Raw genomic sequence first — 25,872 nt, 5'->3', positions numbered from 1 at the left:
TCTTTATTTCAGTCTGGACACCTTAAGGTAGCAGCAGGTAGTTAGGATACACAGCACGGCCTGCCCATCTGCAAGATGAAATCTGGAGATTGGATTGCCAAGCATTTGTTACCCCAATAAGTTCACACCTGCAATGACGGCCCTGAGAAAAACTAAGCAGGCTGCATGCCTCCAGCAGTTCTAAGAGAAAACCAAGCCATGCACTGAGTGACAGAAGACTCAATTTCCAGAATTCTAGTACAACTCTTAGCCTAGATATCAAAACTATTCATCTACATTTTCAAGGAATCCACTGCTGAAGAGTGCTTTTGCTGAAATCTGACTTCAAGTGTCAAGCCAAACAGCACAGAACTGGATAAGCATTCTTATCTAGAGAGCCACAGCCTTCTTGTGAAGGCCTGAATTAAATCTCTAGCAAGACCAGTGTTAGCACTAAAAAACAGAGACACTGTATCACTTCATGTCACTGTGTGCTGACAATAGAGTGGTTCTCAGGTGCTGCTGAGCCAAAACAATGCCATTATGGTTCACCTTTCCCCGAGATATTTTTCAGCAAGTTATTGCACAGCCAAGGTCACACGGTGAATGCGTAGGACAAGACCACATCACCATTTTTCAGGGTAGTGTGTTACTATCTCAGAATGGTCTGGGTTGGAGGGGACCTTAAACACCACCTGGCTCCAACCCCCCTGCCATGGGCAGGGACACCTTCCATGAGACCAGGCTGCTCAGAGCCCCATCCAATCCCTGAACACTGCCAAGGATGGGGGCATCCACAGCTTCTCTGGACAACCTGTTGTCTCACCACCCTCACAGGAAAGAATTTCTCCCTGTTATTTGATCTAAACCTACTTGATTGCAGTCTGAAGCCATTACTATTTATAGATACACATCTCAATCTGCTAAATACTAATTTTTTTAACTACTTACAGAGTTAACATTAAACCAGTGAATGTTGCAGCTCAATAGAAAAAAATTAGGATGGGCTAAAGTTGGATGTCCATAAACATGCAAAAATTCCAAACCAAAGGCAAGTGTGTACAAAATAATTTATTACAGCATAACATATGTTGGCAGTATTTTACAGTGAATTTTCCATTCAACGATTTTTTAATCTAAACAGATGACACACAAAGGAGAATTTTAATTAGAACAGTTTATTTGTTTAATAAAATCCCCTCTTCATGAACTGGTATTTGCCTTTGAGGGGCTAGTTAATATTATTGAAATTATTTATATTGCAGTGAAATAAAAACAAACCAAATTGAATAATTCCATTACAGTTTCCAGAAAACAGATTTTCTGTACAAGCCACAGTATAATTATGTTTTGATAGCAATTCTTATAGAATGTAAAGCTGTCATGTGATATGTAGCCATTTTGTCTAGCAATGCTATGCTTTAAATAGGTATATTAGATTTAAACTTCCATTTTGATGTGTTGTATATTTAATAGTTAATGCACCAGAATACAAAGTAAGAAAAAGGTTCATTATGATTTGTAGTCAGCCTCTTTGTGCTCCCTTGAACAGTTTTAAAATGTAGGACATATTTCTCACACACCGTTTTACCTTGCAGCACCTACAGCAACAGCATTTAGGCATGAGAAGTTCTGGAGTATTGGCCTTAAGTAGACAACTAAAACTTTTAATGGAGGTAATACAGCACACCCACCAGTGAGTTTTTATGATGTAGAGAAAAACTGTATTCCCCATTACTGTACCTTCTGCATTTGCCCAAAATTGGAGCAGCTTTTTTCATTCTAAGTGTCAATAGATGAACAGATGGGGAGAAACCAGAAGAAAGAAGAGGAAAGGGGAGATGGAAAAAAAGACAACAGTATTCAAACATATTATGTCTTCTCAGGGAATTGCTTCAGGATATTAAAACCTTAAAATGTTAAACTGACCATAAAATTAAGGAAACAATAGCTATGGAACACAAGGTAGAGGAAATAGTTTTCAAAAAGCCTTAGATACTTGTTGTTTTGGATTTATTTTTTTTTACACAAACCTTATCTTCATATCTGTGAACACTGGTTCCATATAAGACACACACCTGACAAAAACATGCAACCCCCCAGTGCTTTCATTGTTGCTGTGCTTCAAAAGAAACCAAACTGACCAAAGATTAAAAAAAGAAGTCCAACCAAAAAAACCCAGGAAAAAAAAACCCCTAAAGAACAGTAAAGACAAAGAGGGCAATTCAAGCAGCACTTCAGTCTTATTCTGCTAAAACCTCTCAAATGATAATTTATTAACAAGATATGTTCACATATATCTGCATATGTAACAACACTTAAGTGAAAGCAGTCTTTAATATCCATATTACTGTGAGGGAGGGCTGATGAATTATTAAAAGACTTAAACCTGTACAAATATAAACATGAAAAATGCTGATTAAACATGTTTACATAAATATTGGCAGTTTTCATTGGGAGGGGAAAAAACCCTAATAGCATACTCCATTTAACTATCCAAATTTATTTATTTTTTTTAGATATCTGTTAAAGATATTAAAATACAACCCAGAAAAGTAACCCTGATCTGTATCCAGCCAGCATGTAATGAGAGTCAGTTTCATATACATGTGTGCATGTAAGTATACACACACACAGGGCTTGCACACACTACTTCAGATTTCATTGGACAGCAAATCATGGTTAATAGCTGTGTGATTCACAGATGCAATGCTGCTGTTGTCCTCGTTTGTGGCAGGCATGAAGGCAGATGTAAAAGGAAACAGTTTATGACATGCTGCTTGATATTCTTCACACTGAGCATGGCAGCTTCCAAAACTGCCATCAAGCAATGCCTCAAAAACCTTTGTTAATGTCTAAAGAAACAAAAGCAACAATTAATAAATGCAATTTACAATTATTTTTAAAGGCACATACTGTGTTAAACAATACTAGCCTGAGCAAACAGGTTTCTTTGTTGATATTTACGTATCTTTTACTTACAGGAAAAATTAGAAACCTTGCTCTTTCAAGTATTAATTTATCATGACAAATGAAGCATGCACATTATCCTGCATTAAATTACACACTATTTAAGATCTCACACAGTTGGTGGCTTTACATATTGTATCTTTTACCTTCACATTTTTGTCTCTCATGTTTTTATCCAATCTAGTTGCAACAGCAATTGCTTTTTCTTGTCTTGATTTGTCCAGGAAATACATCATCTTTGCACCTTATCACAAGACAAAAGCCACAGTGTTTAGTTTTCCTAAATGCCATACCACATATACAGACACACAGAACCTGAGAACTTATACATAAACGTGAATTAGACTTCTTACAAGTTTTAATAAACAATATCTTCCTCCCTGATCTGTAACTGAAAACTAATGAAACTAAATTTTGAAATTTATTAGAAGCATATGGTTTGAATAATATAAGAGACCCATTCCTGCAAAAGGGACATGCCTCACTTGACTGACAGGTCTTCAGTAGAGAAAAATATCACAGAATACACTGATGACAAACCCTTCAAATCAGCAGGCTGTATGAAATCCATGCAACAAATGCAGAAGTGAGTAATTCTCAGAGACACACTGAATTCTATTTAGAAGTATTGGAGGTAAGTGAACAATAGTTACTAAACTGTGGAACATGGCCCAGTAGAAATTCAGGCCAGGCCACATGGCAGAATGCAGGGCCATGGCTGCTCACCTGGAGCTAAGGACACAGCTCAGGTACAAGCAAAGTGCAGCACAAGTTTGGTGCTTTGCCTGGACCAGACTACATCGGTGGAAAGGAAAACACTGCCTTATGGAACTACACAGCTTCTTGGACCACTAACACTTTACCAAAAGTGGTCTGGGCATCTCTGCAAAATTCTGCTCCTTGATTCATACATAGCTACCTTAATTTAAAATCTCATCTTAATAAATGTGTTGGCACTTTATGTACTTTCCTTTGCCCAAATACAAAGTGCAGACTCGCCCCTCTACGCAATCTACTGCAAAAACCAAAACGCTTAATCATTTTACTGGAAAAATTAAAACCCCACATTCTGGATGTTTTGTCCATCTTTTGGTTTTGCTCAATTCATTTCCTCAATTATTAGTTTTCCCAATTAAATACAGTTTCCTAGTTCTTACTGCTTTTTGTAGGTTTAAGAAAATAAATTGCTATACTCAATTTAGAGCCATTATTGCTCAAAAGACTTCTATTAGCCTAGTTACTCTTGCTTAAAATTAGGGAGGCTATGGTACAGAAATTGGAAAGAGGTTATAAGTCTGCTTATAGCTTTATATTAGTAATTTTAAGCTGAAAAAAACATGTTTGTGCCCTCAGATTTAGGGTTTAGGTCTTTCAGATCTTCACATTTGCAAACTTTAATTAAAGACAATTGTTCAAGAAACTTAATTGTACAGTAGGTAAGTCAATTGCCTCAAACCATAAACAATTGCCTCAAACCATAAACAAAGCATTAACAGAAGACTCAGAGCTTAGCTGAAGTCCTAAAGCTACCAAGAACCTAACCAGTAACTGTAGCATTTTCTGTAACACTGGAGGATCCGAAAATAAGACCTGTAAAGCAGCCAGTGAGATGCTCAACATTTACAAGAGTATAAGAAGACATCTCTCAGAATTAGGACCAATTGACTGCTGAGATATCTGTACTTGACTTCTCAAATCTTGAGCCTGCTTGTAGTTAAGGGGTCCAGGTATTTCAAAAAGCTGTCCAGAACCACAGATTTTATAAAAGAAAATGGAAATCTGTGGTATTCCACCTAAACTTCCTTTAGGAGCAATGAGCAATCCTCTGGAGCTAACTTCTTCCAGTTATTCTGGACAGACCCTGGGTAACTTTTAAAGACCAGGTGAAATTAGCACTCAATACTTCAAGTGCCTGATAAAACTACACTTACTCTTGTCTCTTAACTGCTGGAAATGCATTTTGTTTTCTCTACCAGCTTATCAAGTCACATCAATATTCCAAAACTTTCTGTACTAATTTAATTCCAACTTCCTTTGACTTAGCTCCAGCAGCTACTTGTGGCTCTTCTATATAAACAGTGTCTGAGTGTCAGATTTCAACAATTTCACTGCTGACCATGAAGCAGAAAAGCAAAGGCTGCATAACAAGTTCATCATGGTACTTTTATTGATGCTGTTGCTACGTAATAAAATTATGAGTAGGAACAGAGACATTCCAGCTGAAAAGAAAACAGGAAGAAGCACTTGCTAATTGATTTGGGATTTTGTTTTGTATTTTCTAATACTTAAAAAAAAAGCTGTAACAGGAAATACATCAGTGCTTGAAAACATGAATATCTATGGTGGTTTGACTGCACTTTTTGAAGGTAAGGAGCAAGTTCCTTATGCATCTAATAAAAAAAAATGTAGTTCATGTTTAAAAAAATAGTACAAGCATATAGAAAACCCAGCCTTGACACCCCCCACCCCAAATGCAATTTTACATATCATGTCATTAGAATTTAGGTATGAATTCACAGAATGGTTTGGATTGGAAGGAACCTAAAAGATCATCTAGTTCCACATGCCCTGCCATACCCTGGGATGCCTTACACTGGACCAGGATGCTCTAAGCCCCATCCAACCTGTCCTTGCAGATAAAGATTCTGGATTTATAGCACTTGAATCACCTCCTTCTCAAGAGCATGAAAAAGTCAGACAAACCTGACAGTTGGTGCTGAATGGAGGTAGCATTGTGTTTGAGAAATTCTTCATTAAAACTCTCCAAGTTTTTATGAACAAAGATTTTCTGCATTTCTTGAGTTAGGACCTTGCTCACAATTTCTGGGAGGTTACTATGGTCAGACACTAGAAGAGTAAAGGCAGAGGAGAGAGAACCAAAAAAAATGCCATTTAAACAACTGTAGAAAACACTGAAACCACACACATCACTGCTAAAAGTCCCAGTTTTAAATTTTGCGCACAGAAACACAAATCTCAGATCAAAATGTGTCAACACAAACATTGCTGATGCATATACAGAGGAAACATGCATAAAGGGTGCTCTGTCATGTCAATTTTCAAGTTCACCACACAAGTTGTTTCAGTCAAAATGCTCTCTCCTGTATCTGCCACGTATTTTCTTAAAACTTAAGGTTTTCCAGGATGCTTAGAACACTCACTTTCCTGTGAAATCTAGCCAAAATGAGTTGTTTGGGCCACCTGGTGGATTAATGGAGGAAGGAGTATAATATAATACACTGTACAGTACACAGTACAGAGTACACTGGGTAGCATAGCCTTTGTCTTCTTTGCTATTGCCATGAAAAAAAATCTTGTTTTTATTTTCCTTTTTATCAGTTTGTGTTTCAAGAGTACACATCACAAAAATACATAATATATATTTAATTATAATTAATATATATTTAATATAATTATATATAATATATATATATTCTTGCAGAAAGAAATTTCTTCTCTCTTTATAATTATCTATTTCCTACACACATACCAGCTTTAGAGAATTTAATCAAGCACTCATGTAGCCATGGGTTATTCCTGTTGATAGCAAAAGCTCTTTTGACAGACTGTAACATTAACAGAAACTTTCCTGTGGAAAGGAGAAAAAACAAATATTAGGAAACCAAGATCCAGAATGAAGAACTTTTTTTTCTTCATTATCAATTACTGTTTTCTTTAGTAATTCTAGTACAAATACTAGAAACATCAGTTTCTATACAGAATTAGAAAGGAAGTTTCTTTTCCCAGTCAAATTGCTTAATAAAACAGAAGTTCTTGCTGCTCAAATACTAGCAACACTGCACAGATGTTACCACCTATTTACCTTTGGTTTCCTTTAGATAATTAAAGATCACCCCAAAAATACCATTTCACAGTATTTATGTGTATATACCACAACATAGTCTGCCTCTTAGGGTTTTTTCGTTTAAGGGTGACTAAAGAAAAACACTATTTACCCTATTATTACTGCATATGATGCACACCTCAGCTTCAGTTAATTAAGTATTTATTCCAGATCATTTTCCACTATACTTGGATAACACAGGCTGCACTGAAGGAGCAAAATTTTGTAGAGAAAAAATAAAATTAAGCAGTACTTTACCTTTTCTAAAGTATATTTCAAATGCTAATAAATGTGTTTCTATATCATCTCCAATAAGATTCTTAAGTGGTATAAGGAACTTAATGGCTTCTTCTAATGGATTTTCTACCTGTTTTAATAGAAGAACAGTGAAATTTATGGCTTAAAGTAAATGTCAAATGAAACCCACCAGTAGTTTCTGTTATTCAGAGCCTTTTAGTAATCAGAGGTCAAAGGTGAACGGAAATTAGCTTTCTGGAGTAAACTGCACCACAACATTTTTATTTAAACAGCAAGCTTTTTAGAAGTGTTTATTCATCATTTCATGTTGACAAAGCATCGCTGCTAACTCTGGCACTACTTGGGCACTCAGTGTTGTAATTTAGCATTTAAGAAACAATTAAATACAACCAACCTTAGACAACAAGCTTGAAGTTTACTGTGGTAACAGAGGTAGCTCTTTATGCATAGCAAAACACTGGCTCATGCCTTCAGACTTTGCAAATTGAAATAATTTGTGTTACTTTTTCCTCTATTCACTGTATGAAAAGCAGATTTCTTCAGGTAAAACATGTCCTTTTGTTCAGTATCTATTTTAATGAAGTATGGCCTACTGTTTGGAAAAAAACCCCCGAAATTTAAGGGAAGTAAAAACATTGATGTAGAACTTGGATTTATTGAGGAAAAATACTTTTCTTTAGTGTAAAAAGAGATGGACAAAAAGGTACCTCTGCATGCAAAAATGATTTTATAAAAACACCTAGATTTGTCTAAGATAATCTGATAACAAACCCGTATTTTAGGCTTTTTATGATAATCACAAGAGTTTAACATGAAAGACCATACTAACCCTTTCCAGTTTTTCAGGAACCAGCTCTTCCCTGGGTCCACTAGTTTCCTCCTCCTCTTCATCTCTCTTTTTCTTCTGATTTTTTTGCTGTCGTTCTCTTTCTGCATGCTTTCTTTCTTCTTCAAGTTTTGCTTTCTTCTGTGCTCTTCTTTGTTTACTAAGCATTTTCTTCAATTCTTTGGCTGAGAGATTTTCTACAGATTAAAGTAACAGACAAGATATAAAGTATTTAATTAAAAATCATCTTTCTCTCAAACAACTCAGGTCATTATGCTTCTCCCCATCTCAATATGGCAAACTTTTAAGTGATTTCCATAACTACCCAAAGTCACCAGAGTATCATCACTACACAGGCCAACACTGTTGCTGGATTACTATTTACAGCCTAACACAGCACTCGATCTTGTGTATTTTCTCTTACATGGCTGTTACAGAAACCTCAGTGATTTCAAAGGTTAGCTACATAAAGTTGCTACTTCTGTCACAGGTTTTACCTCAGAAAATGAACAATGGTAACACTAAGCTCTCATTTTGACTGTAGCTCAGCTTGCTTCTAATGCCATCTAGAAAAATCCAGATTGATTTGCACTCCATCTGAAAACTCGCTAAACTTGCTATTTTTTGTTAAAAAGTGTCTGACTAATATACAGCCATGATAACTGCACTGATTTCATGCAAATGCCATGGGATAACTAAATGGAAATGATCAGTTTAGCCAGACTAATACTGCAGCTTCCAGTATGTTTACTGCGATATTTCACTGAGAATAGGATTTTTGCTAAATGTGGCAAGACATAGAAAAATGGGCTCCCAAGGGACTAACACATCATTTTGTGGCTATGGCAGCATGACCTCCCTGCTTGGGTCATCCCTATTGTGACAAAGTGAAACAAGTGATCTTTTTACCCCATCCACACAGTGCTGCCTTCTCCCACAGATAAGCCTACTGAACCCCAATGAACCGCAGGCAAATGCACTAACATGACTTCTTAGACACCACCCACCTTTATGATATACTGCTATCCTCTGTGACAGATCCTCTGTCACACACTGATTATTATATACAGAAACAAAGTTGGAGAGAACAAAAGGTACAAGTTCAACTGTTCAAATATACCTCTTCATTAATCATAGGCAAGTATAGGAAAAACTTAGCCACCTCTGAATAAAGGCAAGATTTTATTTGCAATAATAAATTTGCAAATTTGGTTTAGCTTCCCTTTTTCCCCATGTCAAATATTTTTCCCTTTGCAAAATGCCAAACATTAATTTCACTGCTTTAGTCAACAGCCACTGCAAGGCTGACAATAACTGTAATTGCACTAAAGGAGAAGCAACTATTTACCTTAAGTAAAAAAAAAAAAAATCTTAAATAATCTGCCATTGAATCCTCAGATTTTCCAAACCATACCCCACTGGCTTCCTAAGAATGTCTGTTTTCCATTTAATACTAGTTGTAAATAATGTTCTAAATGTATTAATATTGCTAATACATTTACCCATTTATTCTTTGGTCCTCAAGTTGTGTGAAAAGTGGTAAACTTAATGCAGTAGTAACTAGTATTACCATATAATAATTTATATACATGAGACCAAAATTAAATTCTTACAATTCAGACTGCTTTTACATAAAATCTATCAATTGCTTCATAATTCATTAGTTAATAATATTTATCTAATGGCTGAACTGAATCTGATTTTAATGTTCTGAAATGTCACTCCTCCCCAAATACTCCAAAACTACACCTAGGTTCATTCATGTTCTAGTTCTACAAAGTAACGGGAAGTGAGCAGAGAACTGTAGCCTATTATCTATGATCTCTTTTCAGTTATTGTGACAGAAGAGAGGAAAAACTTGTGCTCTGTTTACGCTGTAACATGCAACTTACTTAGCTTAACCTTTTACATGTGTCAGACATATGAGCTTTCATTAAAGTGAAGATACCTGAATTCACTTCTTGCTCTTTGCTTTCATTGGTAAGAGGATTATCATGGAGCTTCAAGTAAATTTCAATTGCTGATCGGGCAGCCTTGAAGTAGAAGGCATGTTTCCTGAGCACATCTTCTAATCTCAGAAGGTCTACATAGGCACGGAGAGTCATCTTTCTCATGCAGTACGTGTGGAAGTCAAATTGATCATCTGTTATCTCAAAAAAATGCTTAAAAGAAAGAAAGAACACACTTATATACTCAACCTTTATTTAGTCTACTTTTTATTAGAGGAATAAAGTTACAATTGATATTTATTTACAGACAATACTTAACAGGCATAGACACATCCTTTTAATACTGACTGTTCAAGAGAACCTATCAGTAGGGAAAAATCTCTCTTAACAAAACTTATAATGTGATTATTCAAAGACTTAGGCACTCTAAAAGCCAACTGAAATGTGACTGTTCTGATTCAAATCACAATTGTCACAAGTCAGCATAAAATTAATGTATCAATAGTTGCATAGTTAGGATATATGGTATTTTATATTGAAACCTTTTGACTTCAATAATAGTATTTCACATAATAGCTAGAGAAGACGTCTCCTGTTACAGCAAATCATCAAGTATTAACCTGTTGCTGAAAGCCATTATACTGTAAGTTTCATATGTCTCTAACATACTAAACTATGCTGATTACAGCACCAAGTACCTTCATTTGCATATGATAAATACTGGTGAAGCAATGAGTGGTGTTTGTTACTTACCCTTTCTACTTCATGACATTTTTTCAAGGCATCACCATACTTCCCTAGCCTTTGATAAGCCGCAGCACATTCTGTCTGGAACCACATACACTGCATCTCATTAAGGTTCTCCATAGCAGAAGTTCCCTCCTGAAATGATCAGGTTTTGCTATTGTAATTTACCAGCTGCATCTTTCAACTGTGGCTGGTTTCAGGCCATCAGGATCAAACAATCCTTCACCTTACTTGGAATACAACAGGAAATGACCCAGTGACTGAGAATAACACTTGTGATATTCTATGCTCCCCAAGATAGGAAATAATAGATTGACATGATTAAAAAAATCCCAATTATCTGAAGATTAATATATCAACAGGTTTTTAATATTAACTCATGCTTGTACACACAGTCTCACATCTACAATTTGGGGACAGAAAACAGCATTATTTAAAAAAATTCCTTGAGTTAAGCAAGTAATTTCAGCTGTATTTCCCCATCAGGTAAGTGGCATCCACAGTGAACAATATATTCACTGCTTTATCACACAGTATGAGCAATTACACATTTCTCAGGACTTGTTCGTCTAAATAAGCAAAGTTAGATTTATATTTGATATTTTGACAAAAAAAAAATTCTAAGATTGAGATTTTATAACCATTTTAATGCTCTAGACTAAGTGAACTGGAAAAACAGCCCATATATTGTTAATATAAGTCATTAGGTTTTAGGAAGTCTTTACAGCAGAAAAAAGACGCAGCTACACTCAACATTTAGTTACTGAGCATGATATTTAGCCTGTCTTTACAGATATCCATGATAAAGTTCTTTCTTACTTTAACACTCCTGACAAGTAAACATGAGTTTTAGTAATCAAATTTTCAATCATTCCTAGAAACACCTAGCAAGCTTAAATTCAATTTCAAGTGTTACCACATCTAAAACTTACAAGAATAGAGGAGCCTAATTTATGTACTCCAGGATATCCCACACATGTTTAGTTCCACAAATTATAGAAAAATCTGATATTTATAAATCCAAATTTTGTCCGATGTCCAAAAAATGGAATTTAAAGTGCTTGTTCGATCTTTTAGGGACTGACTCTGCTTTAACAAAATTTTTGTGTGTAATACTAGCTTAAAGGAATGAAATGTTCAAGTCTAAATTAATTTGTGTTAATACTAAATCACAATTAATATAGCACACATTCCTGTGCAGTTAGATCAGATGGTACCACATGGAAACAACAAGGTATCCATCAGATGAGTTTCAAAAGTATTTTGCAGTATGGCAATAAAAGTACTCCTGGACAACTACCTTTGAACAACCATTTTTTTTCCCAGTATTTACTAGGTCTAGACCTGGAATATTGCCTCTATCTCCAGGGCCCCCAGCACAAGAGGATCACGGGCCTGTTAGGACAGATTCAGAGAAAGGCCATGTGAAATCAAAAGGCTGAGAGAGCTGTGGCTCACCCTGGAGAAGAGCAAGCAGGCTCCAGGGAGACCTTACAGCAGCCTGCCAGTATATAAAGGAAGTTCATAAGACAGAAAGACTTGCCACCAGGATCAGGGCAACGTCAACAGGAGCAAAGATTTGAACTAGAAGAGGGCAGCCTTAAACTGGATATAAGGAAGAAAAAAATCTTTACTGTACGGATATGGCAATACACTGGATTGCAGTTGCCCAGGAAGGATGCCCTGTCCCTGGAAGTGTTCAAGACTGGGATGGATGCAGCTCTGAGCAACCTGAGTTAGCCAAAGATGTCCATACTCATGGCAGTAGCATTGGACTGTTCCATCTTTAAAAGGCCCTTTTCAATACAAACTGTTCTATGATTCCGAGTAGTTCCTTACCACCAGGCATGGAAGCATTATAATAAAGATGGATATTTATAAAAGATATTTGATCAAAAGTTGTGAGTGAAAAACCACCAGAGGCAAGCAAAACACCTCTTAATTAAAACAATATACTTGCCCTTGTGAATTTAGAGCACATCTCCTCTGCATCCTTCACCATATTTGCTCGCAGCATGTATTTAGCACACTTAGAATTGATAAATCTGTCTGCAGTATCCAAAGACTGTGCTTCATCCATCCATTTGGCAGCTTCCTTGATGTTACCTACATGCTGTTAGGGAGAAATTAAATAGTTAACTTTCAGTAGAGGCCTGCTATTGACCATCTCCTAAAATCTGTATTTGCTACTGCTAACTCTCCATCAGAACCAAAAGCCAGTGTTATTCTCACTCCCCCCAACTTCCAGACTTCTTTTCAGAATTACAATTTGCTCTAAGTTGTGATTGGCTTTGCAAAACCCAAACAAAAGTGTTTTCATTTTCTTCCTGACAAAACAGTGCCCAAAAAGAAACCCACATGAAAACTGATGCCCATAACCACTGCTAACCGAAATATTACCCACACATTCAAAGCATTTTGATGAATTGATTTCTTTTACACACTAGGTACTCCACGTGTCCAAATTCCCCTTTTACCTTGTAAATTTTTGCTTTTAAATAGAATAGCTCTATTAATGTTGGAGTGCTTGCAATTGCAGCATTAATGTAATCCAAGGCCAAAGAACACTGGCCAAGTTTGTCAAAGTGTTGTGCCAGGAAATACCGAACCCAAAGCAGTGTTGTTGGGGGCTCTTTCTCTCCATTTTCTGCAATAAAATGGGAAATGTTACAATAACCAGTAAAGCTGAAGACTGCATTTGAAAAATGAACACAAAAACAAAGCTCAGCAAATTCAGCAAATATTTACTGTAATTAATTTTTTTACTAGAAAATATAGTAACCATTTTTTTGCAAAAAGAATCCGCACTTCAAAGGTTCTTGATAACTTCCATGAACAGTATTAGTAGTTACAGGGTAATTAATATAAGACTATAGAAACTTACCACATGTACTAAAAAGGTCACAAGTTTTCAAAGAGGCTTCATAACCAGTAACAAGCTCCTGGATTGTAGAAACCTATATGAAAAATAGTATGTGCTTAAGTTTTGGTTTACTATCACTTTAACAGAAACTAATACACTGAAAAGAATACTTGAGCAGAGAAATTATACAACTACTTAATTTGGAAAAAATTCGATGCATCTTCACATAGCTTACTTCACCTTTCACAGCTATTTTTGATCACCTATTATAACTAGTGATGTGGCAGGGAAATGGGTTAATCTCAGGCAGCTTACAGCAGAAGGTTTTCAAGTGCATCTGATTAGTATCTTATGTAAAAATTCCAAAATACAACTTAACTTTTGCTATTCATTCTTAAGCATTTAAACAGAAACATTGTCAACAATATTGGTTTTCATTCCTAGGTCTAAGACTCAAAATTCATCCATACAGTTTTTAACTCACACTATACAAGTCTGACATTTACAGTAAGTACAAATGTTAGTATCTGTGCATTTCATGACAACTACTCCAATTCCAGGTCCATGGCTCAAAAACGCCACTTAGTATTTCTAAACATTTTATGAAGTGCCCAATCTGTTTTATAGCTTCATTCGAAACATGCCTGCCATATGTGTCAAGTAACCAATGAGTCTCTTTAGGTAACAAGAACAATATTACAGTAAGAATATGATCTATGTATATACACTCAAAACACAGAAGGGACTTAAAAACATAAGACCTGACTTTAAACACAGGAGGATAATGGCTACATTCACCATTAGGAGATATCTCTAGATGCTAACCTAAAACTTCATTGGTTAAAAGTAAGATGATAGTACATTCAAAAAGCTGCTTGCAAGAGTAAATAGAATTGTACGGAGACAGCAAAATTTTAAAAAAGCACAAATTGACAGTGCATGCATTCACTTCAAGATATACTTTGTGAGAGAAAGAAGAAGAGAATAAACCCTGTTCTAGAAGATCAGAGTATACAATTTCAAGGACACCACTTTATTTAACCTAATTCAGCACAATTGGCAAAAATGGTTTCAAAGACAGCACAGAAAGTGACACACCCAAGTCACACACAGCTACTGTAAATATCTCCAAAGTGTAATAAAATGTATAAACACACACATTCTGGAAAGCTCTGGACAAATCTCATAAGAAATGAGTTTTAGTAGCAAAATCTCATATAATATAATAAAATGTTACTGGACTTCAAGTAACTACAAAGCAATAAAGGAATGTGAAGAAGTCACAAGTAAATGGATGAAGGCAAACAAATGCATTAAGTTGTTCATTGGCCTGCCTCAGACATCTGTTTGCCAGAAGAAATCAACACCCTCAGAAAATATTTGAAGATTCTCCCTAAAAAAAGTTTAAAAGCAGAAACATCTGCTTCAGGTAGCAGGGTTGCAGTGAGCATATGCAACTTTGTAATTGTTATTTCCTTGCTGATTTTCACCGCCATTTCCAAGTATTCCCAAAGTTATCCTCATTTGGCTGCTACTAACCTCATAATTGGTGAGCTATGTGTAAAGGGATAAAGACTGCTTCATTTCTTGAATAAGCATACCCCACCAGCAAACTACATATAACTGTTTCAATTACTGCACACTTTGGAGTTCACCTTCACATCTGGACAAACACCAAGCTACCACCAAAAAGAATAGCATCACCTGAGCCACATGCACCGGGTCCTTGCTTTGGCTGAGTGCTAGTGACTGTATCTATGGTTATGAGTGATTTCCTCCCTGTTCCACTTCAGTGCACCAATGCCCAATTACTCATTCAATCAGCAGCAGGCACTGGCAGTGGACAGACCTGAGACATCCTCATGGCAGAGTCTTCAGTAAGCTGACATTAACAGTGAAATAAAATACTCTGAAACTTGAGGAGATGAAGTATACAAAGAAGTATTCTGTTGTAAAAGATGCCAAATTCTTCAAAATTCAGAAGACTACAGTGGTTTTGGCTTTTGCAGCTCAAGAAAATACACTGTAATTGTCATTCTGCAAGCTAGTATGAACTACATTTGGAAACAAGTATTCAGTGAAAGCAACGCCTAAGAAAATGCAAATGGAATAGCTGGATTATTGAAGACATACTTAATGAAAATAGCATTATCCTTTTCCCTTACTTTTTATGCTTATGCTTCAGTCTCTTGCTAGTAATTTAGAAAAATAATTCCAGGTTTGTGTGCTGCTTCAGGGAGCAAATGATCTGGAAATATGAACCATAATTTCTGTGTCCATATTAAATGCAAATTTAGTTGCAAAATCTGTCTCTTGAATTTGCTATTATCTGTGTTCTACAGTTACCACTGCCATCCTAAAGACAGTAATATTTTACTATTTCTAAAGCTACAGCATTCTTCATAATTTTATGATTATTTTCATTATTTCCAAAAATCCAGCTGAGGTATCTGGAAATACCGTGATATTGACCAAAAGCTAATTTCAAACAGAATTCTAGGAAATCATTGTGTTTGTTCTCTTGCCATTGAGCTGAAAAAGCTTAAGCTATCACAGAAGTGTAGCTGAAGTCATCAACAAATCTCTCATTTCATTACAAAAAGACTGAATTAATTCCTGGGATCACCAGTTTCAGAAGCCTCTTAATCAGAAACCAAGCCTCAAACCTTTCATAGGTCACTATCTACACCTTTCATTCATTATTGAAGAACAATGAGTTGAGCAGCAAGAATCCAAGGAGGAAATAGGCTTCAGCCTTTCTAATTTGCATGAACAAGTGAAGTGCTCGTTTCTCCTCCTATACCCTAAAGATTAAAATTGTAAATGCTCACAAACCATTATATATTCTTGTGAACTGTAGTAATCCTGAAAGTTAAAAAAGCATCTTCCACACTTGGCACTACTTCAAGCAAAGACTCCACCGAAGTCACAATGCTCTTCCATTCCTGTGCAGTTTATTTTCCATTAGAAAGGACGATTTTGTAAGTAAACTTCAATTAAATGTCTTACAATGAATAGTTGAGAAATACAAACAGATCAGAATAAATATAATGTACACACCCCTAAATTTATTTTTAAATGATAAGTAACAAGAATCCAATTTACTTCAAGTTGAACTCAAATACATTTTTCTGTGAGTGCTAGTTTGTAATTATCTGATTACACCAGTACATGTTTTGTGTTCTCTTTTGTAAGGGACAGCCTAAGGAAAGTGACTGTGTTCTAGGAAAATAGGTGATGACCAGAATACTTCTACCATCTTTTGTAGCTATCACCGTGGCATCTATGGGCGAGTCATTAGAAGGAAATCTGTGCTGCATGCTATGCTATACACCAAGTGACTTGTGCTACAGAAATTTTTCTTTAGTCAAAAAAAGGCCTATCAAGGGTAAGAATGATAGGTAAGAACTACAGTAGCCTAAATTTTATTTTAATATTCTGTCTATATTTCATGTTACTACACAGAAAGTTGAATGAAATTATAAAAGGAATAAAAGTAAGGAGAACAGCAATACAGAAAGGTTAAGAAATATCCATAACAAACATGAGGTGAAATACATAATGGAAGGTGAACTCAAGAGCCCACTATCACAAAGCAAGGATGCAAATTTTTCAAGTAAAAGGCTTAAATTCTATGGTTATTTATAGAACCTAAGTAACATAATTGATTCCATATCTTATTAAAATTATAACAGACATCTGTTTTAATGACAACCTTCCAAACACCAACACAGTATTTCCTTCAATAAAACAATTGTAACAATAGGAACTGAATTATTGTAATGTACTATAAAGTAGTTACACTTAAACTGTGTCAATAGTAGTAGGTTTTTTAAAGACTTCAGCTTGTTAGTTTATCAGTTACAAACACTTCATTTAAGTATTTTTGTTTTCAGTTGCTCCTATTAAAATTCAATAAGTTACCAGCACTTCCAGCACAAACACAAGTCAAAAGCTACCATATAAAGGTAGTTTGGGAGGCAATCCACGTGCTGACACTTGGCACAGGTTTGAGTCCCTGCCATTTGACTTCCTGAGGACACATTTAGTATGATCTGCCCATTTTCAAAGCCAAGTGACCAAAATGGAAACTGAATAATGGTACTGAGATATAAAATTTCAAGGTGCACCCAATAAAGCTATGTTCAGTTATTTTAATGAAAGTCACTTTTTTCTCTTTCAAGCACAGTCCACTGCAGCCTACTCCTAAACAGCAAACAGTGTCTCTAAGAAGATGATGCTACTGTCTCAGAAAACAGTCTCACCTCAGGGTCAAGTCTACAAGCTTCTGAAATATCAGTGTCTCACATTGTACCTTGTTCTTCAAACAGTATTGAATGGATTCTTTTAAGTTTGAAAAACCCCTTGATCTGGAGACTCTTCCACGTGGGAACACTTCAGCTAACCCTTCTCATAACCTCCTACACAGAGCTAGAAGAAAAAAACTAGACAATTTTTCAGCAGGTGGCCTAACAACACTTCTCTTAAACAACCTCTGGGTACTTATTTGACAGTAATTAGAGCAGATAGGTACTCGAAAAATAAAAATTTCACAAGAATCTCACCTACTCAGCTTCATCTGTCCCAGAAAGTGCTTGAACAAAAATGTAACGAAAGGATGACATAGAAGAATCATTCTACATTCAAAAGCCATCTAGTATCAGACTGGAAAAACCAGAGTGAAGATATGGGTATTATTCTTACATATTCTTATTCCCCTCCTACACAACAGAACTCGTTTGAGACATCCAATCCTGAAATATGTAAAACCTCCAGTTGCAGAAAAAAGACCTGTAACATTCAGCAATCAAAACTGCCTTGGTATTACTGAGCAGGTATCTTCCAAATAGTTAGCAGCCTGGAAGTTCAAACACTAACTATATTTTGACCCAAGAATCAGATATATTCTCTATAGACAGGCCCTTCATTTTGGGGACAGTGTTACATGGAGCATTACCCTTCTAAATTTCAATATGCAGATAATTTTAAAGACAACTGTAGCGCTTCCTGAGGAGGGCAATAGCTTGCTGCCAAACTTTTCTCCCTCCTTTAAAATAAGCAAGTCATTTCACACAAACATCATCTTATATTGATAAAGCATTTCTACTGTTCTAGCAAAAGGACATCTAATGCAGAAAAGCCTGAATAAGAGAGGGACACAACTGGGAAGAGGGGATACCCTTCATTAACTTGCTCATCCTGCACAGGATGAAGGTCTTCTGCACTAGAAAATAAATAGGATGATTCCTAAAACAGATGTTCTCTAATCTGTATTCTGACAATCTGATTCAGATAGCAGGCAGCTTCTCACGATTCAAAGTGACTATATGGATGGTCTTTACCACTGGGAAGATTTTAAGTGGTTCTGAAGCATTGGAGCAGGACTGCAGAAACCAACCTTCAAAGGCAGTATTTCCACATGTTGCATTTTCACTTAAGGCAAAATGATGCATGCAGGGGAAACAAGAGCATGTGTTCTTGCCCTTCAAGGAGAGGTTACGTCATCTGCTCTTAAAACTCCAGATTGAACACTATTTCTCCTTAAAGAGAACTCTCCTGCATCTTTCCTGAAGAAAACTTGTTTCTTGCATATAATGCATGGTGTTGACAACATGGGCCCTGCTGGTCACAGAATCTGATCCCAAAGCAGCACTTGTTCTATCATCAGCAAATCAAACATCTCTGAATCAAAAGTACTTATTTGAAAAGCCAACTCTTAAAGATGCAAAAACCTCAACTTTAATAGCAGGAAAGTACATCTCAAAGCTGAAGAAATCAATCCCTTGGTTTACCTCTCGAAATACAACTGAATTTTTACAGTATCTCCCTTCACTGGTGTTGCTAATAGTGGTGCTGAAAGCGAAAACCTTCTGGTTCCGCAAGAATAGTATCCTTTATTCAGGAATATGGGATTTTGTTGCATTTGTGAAACCACTTTTCCAGCCCAGCAGAAGCAGCATCCATTAGACTTGTCACTCGAAACACCTAACCCCCCTATATCTAGATATCTCTGTAGCAACAGATTGAGATATTTAGAAACCATTTGCAGATGGCTTTGCTACACAGTACCCAAAGAAAACAGCTGTTGTGCCACTTCAAAATAGTCAGTCCTCATCATCTAGAAAAAATAGGATACCTAGAGACTGAATGAGTGTCTTAACAGCAGTTGAGTGCTGTTCTTGCACCAGAAAACCATGAACAGAAAGTCCTTGGGACCAAATTAGGAATATCTTTCACAACACAAAGAAACATCCAGTTCATGCCCTGAAGCAATACTCTACATTTCTCATGGGAAATGGTGCATGCAACAATAAATAAAGTCCACAAGAGTACTATATCAATACTTGAAGTCCTTGCCACAACAAGATGTTATCTAAGAGAGTGGTAAGGTGCATGAAGCGGTATCACATTATGCAGAAGTGGTATCAATACAGCCTGAAGAACATTTATGAACTTAGTACCAAATAAATTAAGACTGAAAAAATATAATGCAGTTGCTGCTTCAGAGTTCTGGAGAAGGTCTTTGATGACAACAGTTTGAACAGGGTTTGCAGCTGGTGTGTGGCACACAGCTAACATCAAATTAAGCCTTTCTTGAGCTGTCTCCAATATCAGTCCATTTCTGAGACAGTGGTAATCATTCACACACACAAAGCCAGCCAACACAACAGAGCTGAAAGCTGAACCTACGAAACAATGCAGATTCCCACTATAAAAGCTGGTACCATGTTTTTCTTTTGATTCTATGGTCTCCACATCATTCTAAACAGAACCTTCCCCAGAAACAGCTTATCACTAGAAAAAGCTCTGACACAATGACAGCACCAACAAGAATGTCTCCCGTTGCTCACCGAGACACTTCCATAGCCTCCCTGAAAAGGGTTACTTGATTGCTTATGATGGATGAGCCAGACGTATGGGCTGGCAAAGAACTTCTACTCCCTTCTTGAGAAGGGTCTCTAGAAACATTGTGCTAGAGGATGCCAGGTTCAGACCCAAGTAAACTCACCCCATATGGCAAATCTGCAATCTGAAATTCCCTACAAATGCTGATGCTTAGCTGTGAATTTTCAGTCTTGCCAAAATACTTAAGAATGGCAGCAGAGGCATGCTGCTGATTATCTAGCACAGTCCCATCACATGGTTAATGACATTTCAATCCAGTGCATTTTGACCATACCTTACTGGATGGAAAAGAGAAGGAAGTTTCAAATAAAGAAGCTGTCAATAGATTCAAAAAGAAAAAAAAGCTCATAAAGTCAATTAACTACATGGAGGGGGGAGGGAGATGGGCAAGAGGAAAGGGCAGCTACACTTTTTCTAAAGTGTTTTACAAAAGCCTAATGAAGACAAGAAGCATCTTCATCTATAGCCAAGAGCTGATTGGCATGAATTGAGATCTACTTTTTATCCAAAGAAAAAAACATGTCAAATACATGAGCCAGCTGGCACACTTGCACTGCACAAAAGGTCTGAGTTCATGCTCTCCCAATGTAATCCACACAGGAAGGTGTTTATGGGCAGCCACCTAAAAAGTTGCATTTCCTACAACTTATTATAATTCTGTGTAAATTAATATCTGAGATCACAGCATCTATAAGCCTAGACAATTTAGAGAAGAACAAAAAAACTCTGCAGCAAGGCTCAGACTGGTTGATTTTAATTTTTTTTTACAGTAACTTTTCTCTATTATTTAAAAAATTTCCCACCTACCTCCTTTCAAACATAAGATACTAACATTCAGATTTATCAGTATAAAAATAAAAGGTGTAGGGTATGCAAATGACTGAATATTTCCCTTTTCAGTCACAGCAGCTATATACTAACTTACTTGAAACTGCTTCCTTTGTCTCACTTGAAAAGTTTCTCCTCAACTTTTTATATAGCAGATACAGCTTTCCCTCACCCAGTGTGGTATGAGCAAGCCCACAGAAAATAAATTACTACAATTATGAAAGCCTAGTCAGCCTCATACAAACAACTTCCATTGCTTAGGCTAACATCTGAATGCAATAATAAAAAAAATCACCATCAAAAAATATTCTACAACTTTCACACCATGAAAGTAAAACCAGGAAAACAGGACAAGCAGCCTTTTACTTAACACAAGTCACTTAAATTTCTTGTTTATCTTTGACATATACAGGTAACACGGATATAGCTTTACTATTTTGTGTAACACTCACTGAAAAACCTGCCTTAAAACAAACAGCAATTCACATGTAGGTACATCTCTATTTTTAAATTTATTCAAATGAGCCATCAATACTCCCTTCTGCTTCCCTGAGAAAACCGTTTTTGAATGTGTGCATATGCTCATGTTACATAGGCAAAGACAAAAATCTGTCAACTCCAGTAGAATACACATTTTATGGTATCATGGCTAGTCACCAACTTTAGCATTTCTCAGTGTGGTGGTTAAGTAGGCATTTACTCTCAGGAATTTTGCCACAAAGCTATCACCCTGTAATGACAGGCTAACCACAAAGCAGTAATTTTACACTACCATATTTGAAACCACTTGTGTCCATTGCTGGTAGCACTGCTAACAGCTGATCTTGAAATAAGTGATACTTCTTCTAGTGTCAATAGCACAAATGAATATACAGGCTATCTGAATTACTAAACTTAAGAAAAAACTTCTTCCATTTATCTAAGTGAGTCTAAATTGCATTTGTCATTCAAAAAGTAGCTATTCTGTATGCTTGCTCTTGATAAAGCAGTTCATAAATCAGCTCCTGGCTTACATGTTACCACACAGACCTAAACTGTCAGACATCAGCATGTTTTACACTCCCCATTCTCACTGCAGAGTGGAAACATCATATCCTTGCTGTACCTACAATGACATTTCCAAGCCTGTTCCTTCCTCTATTGATTTTAAAATATTTCCTTATTCCTCCTGGTGATCCAATTGCACAATACAAATGCTATCTTTCACTATGAATGCACCAGTTGTCAGCCAGGTCCTGGGTAAGTCCACTTACCAGATCACCCCTCCAGGAATTTTAACTCAAAGATGTTACTTCCTGACATTTGAAATAATGGAGCCAATAAGAACAAAGGGCTGTCCTTGGTTCATCTTACAGAACTATTTCTTCTTAAAAGGAAGAGTTTCCTAACAGAACTAATGTTTTCTACTTCTTTATGTAACCCACCAATAATCTGCACAGAACATCTAACTAAAAAAAAAAAAAAAAAACCAACAAAAATAACCAATCAACCAACAGTGGCAACTTGCTTTATATTGCTTTAGCTTTCCACATTAAGGAAGACATATGCCTTCTTTCCAGAAAGGTTAAAGAAAGATCTTCACTGAAGACATCCTACCTTCCTGTGTAGACAGTTTTACACCTTTTTTTGAGACTGTTGTTTCTGATGTTTCTTCCAGCCAGACATTTTCTCTCATCCAGTATTTCCTCACAGTCTCCATGATTTTAGATACTCAGAAAAAGGGCACATGTGCACTAATGTCGAGCTTCAATGGAATCAACCAATGCACCTGCAACACAATCGACGTAAACCTTGATGTTGACTAATTGAAGATCTTCACTCTTTGGAATTTTATCTCATGGATACAGAGACCAGCATGTATGAGGAACCAAAGAGGTTTTCTGAGCATTGATCAAGTACAAAGAGAATTTTCTGGGGAGCAAACGCCAAGATCCATTTCTTGTGAGGAAGAGTAACAAATGAGGCTGTTCACAGATATTGCTAACACATCTGGACTGTAGCTTATAGAATGTGAAAATTACTTCATCTCATGTATACTTCAGGTTATTAGCTTCCAGCAGAAACATTCTGCCAAGAGCCAGTTACATTCACTCTGGGCAGTAACTCTGCATAAACAACAAAAGTCATAGTAATAAAGTAGCACTCCTAAATACTTGTTTTTGCTTCCGAAACATACGAAGCCTACAGCTCATTCCTGACATAAGAATTATACCAGCAGAAAGACAGCAGTAGGATTAATGTCATTCAAATATTCAAGTACTCTTGCTAATCAGAAGCTAAAAAAAGACTGATAAAAGGATTTAATAATCCTCTATGTTATACAGTAGGCTTTTTAAATTAAAGGTTTCATATAATTCAAGGAAACTGAAGGAAAATGGCTATACCTTGCTGATACCAACATTTTAATAGTAACAAACTTCAGATACTAAAGCAGTAAGCAGTGTATAAAAGCCATGAAACCACTTGTAGCATAAAAGAAAAGCCCAGCAACTAGATAGTAAATCTCTTTGCCTGCACAGGAGACTAAGACACCCATATCACAGTACTTAAATTTACACTCAGACTATATTGTATTGACACACTTTCCTTGTAAACGCTCCTTGTTTCCCAGCATATAAAAATCCCCATATACACAGTTACATTTCAAAATCTTTCATTCACACAGTAGTAGTTTAAGTGATTATTCCAAAAAGTCTCCACAAGTGATGAAAATTAAATTGTTCATACCACAACAGAAATATCAACTATAAGTAAAAAAAAAAATCTACTATATTTATATTTTTAAAAGTTGTGTTTTAAGTAACATTAAAAGTTGTAGAGGAAAGCAAGTTACCTTGTTAATAAAACCCCCAAAACACAACCACCTAAGTTCCTTTATGTTGGATAAAGTTTTTTTTATTATTTCCTCCCTGCTATCCTCCCATGTATCTCTGCTGCTTAGAATTAGTTCACTGTAATGAGCCACCTACAATTCTTACTACTTAGTTTTTGGCTAAAAGTCACAAAGACCAGAAATTCACTTTAAACTACATGTTGCCTCCAAGTACCTTTAAAAATTGATAATGCAAAAACCTTAGTATTTTATGGCAAGATCAGTATCAAGTGAATAAATCTCCAATGGCAATATGAGAACTACATGTCTTAAATGTTCTTAAGAAACTACTTTTTCAGAAATAACTACAATTCTTCAAAACAATTCAAAAATTATAATTGGTCCCACTACACACAAGCATGTGATTATGTTTTTTTAGTCATGTCTATGTACTTTACAAATTAGGACAGCAAGTGGTTGTCTTTTTTTTTCCCTATGTTTAATCCATCCATCTTTTCCAGTTTGGCATTGCAGAAATGCTTAGTTGAGCGGCTCCACTTTTAGCTTAATAGCACAACATACAAAGAAAAAAATTGAGTACAAATTTAAAGCTGTACAGACTCAGTACACTGGTACTCAAATACTTGCACTGTTCTTTCAGCAAAAACAGCAGGGTGGAAAGGACAATTGGGAATGTGAAGTACTCTGTCCACAAGTCAAGGCTCTTAGATAATCCATTCTGAATTGCATGAGAGACTCAAATCAGTTCCCTAAGAACACAATCTGGAGTCCTACAAATTCTGTGTCTTTTATTCTCCCCACTTCAAAACACACAGTATAGAAAAAGCAAGAACTTCTCTGGTGCAGAATTTCTATATATTAAAACTCCAAGATGAGGATGACAGCTCATGGGACTTCTGTTATCAACTCCCATAAACCAAGCTATTTTTGGGTTAAAGGCCATTTTCTTTTTCAACATATGCCACTGTAGCTGTCACTGTAGATCACAGTAAGGCATCAGGTACTGGGAACAGCAGATATAGGTAGCAGTTGTTAAAAATTGAAATCCTGATCTCCAAAGCACAACACCTCATTTATAACCTCGAATACGACATCAAGCCTTAGACAACCACGCCACTGATCACCTCCCAACAGCTGTGCGCTTACACAGCACATCAAGGGTAGGGACAACAGCACATTGACCCCACCAGTGTCACACCAATAGTCCCTGCTGCATAATGTTACCAACACCAGCAGGTTTGCTAAAACAAACTGACTCCATCACCAGAAACCTACTCAAGTGAACATGAGCTATCTGACCTAAGAAGTTAATCTGGATGCAATCATGACTTTACTAGACTTTTATCAGTATTCTGTCCTCCACTTTTCCTTCACCATCCAGATGGGGCAAACTCATCTTCAGTGAGTATCTACATCAACAGCCTGGTCAAATGATTGCTGATTTCTAAGCTGGAAATATTCTTTACACAGCTCTTTTTGTTTAATTGAGACTACAAGCATATGATCACTGACAAAATACCAAATGCACAACACTTTCTATTAGAATTTGCACTGTGAAAATTTTGCAGCAATAAAGACAGATGCCATATGTGCCACTCAGAGCTCCAAAATCAAGACTGATGAAGGACTGTACAGAAATAATCATATGTGATCTGCAGATCACATCCTCAGCCTAACCCCACTGCAGTCTTTAATAAACAAGTTGTTTGGCAAGTGCCTGCCCTGAAGCATCAGTTTCACATGCTTCATGGGACCTGTGGTGAACCATGCATTTACTCACATTTAACATAAACCTAATGTGAGTCTGCAGTTACCCAGCTGTGTTTTGAAGTTAATCCATTTCTAAAAGGCAGATTCTGTGACAAGTTT

At 36.3% G+C, this 25,872-nt stretch overlaps 1 protein-coding gene across 3 annotated transcripts in view; it reads right to left on the bottom strand.

Moving 5' to 3' along the window:
- Window positions 1–1,032: 1,032 nt before the first annotated feature.
- The window catches only part of NAA16 (N-alpha-acetyltransferase 16, NatA auxiliary subunit), a 62,350-nt gene continuing 37,510 nt past the window's right edge, over window positions 1,033–25,872 (bottom strand). The window contains exons 10-20 of one of the 3 annotated variants that reach the window (XM_015619117.2): window positions 13,458–13,530; window positions 13,051–13,220; window positions 12,534–12,686; window positions 10,580–10,708; window positions 9,826–10,039; window positions 7,881–8,074; window positions 7,052–7,160; window positions 6,440–6,538; window positions 5,653–5,796; window positions 3,096–3,193; window positions 1,033–2,834 (exon numbers count right to left, since the gene is read on the bottom strand). In XM_015619117.2, the coding sequence (XP_015474603.1) occupies window positions 2,634–2,834; window positions 3,096–3,193; window positions 5,653–5,796; window positions 6,440–6,538; window positions 7,052–7,160; window positions 7,881–8,074; window positions 9,826–10,039; window positions 10,580–10,708; window positions 12,534–12,686; window positions 13,051–13,220; window positions 13,458–13,530 (1,584 nt within the window). In that variant the 3' untranslated portion in view covers window positions 1,033–2,633. Of the gene's footprint in view, window positions 2,835–3,095; window positions 3,194–5,652; window positions 5,797–6,439; window positions 6,539–7,051; window positions 7,161–7,880; window positions 8,075–9,825; window positions 10,040–10,579; window positions 10,709–12,533; window positions 12,687–13,050; window positions 13,221–13,457; window positions 13,531–22,766; window positions 22,939–25,872 lie in introns of those variants that run through there. The other 2 variants (XR_004497530.1, XR_001519644.2) reach the window with 2 other exon arrangements.

Source organism: Parus major, chromosome 1 (genome assembly GCF_001522545.3).
Source record: "Parus major isolate Abel chromosome 1, Parus_major1.1, whole genome shotgun sequence".
NCBI classification, from domain to species: Eukaryota; Metazoa; Chordata; class Aves; order Passeriformes; family Paridae; genus Parus; species Parus major.
This window is presented reverse-complemented; position numbering and strand designations above follow the sequence as displayed.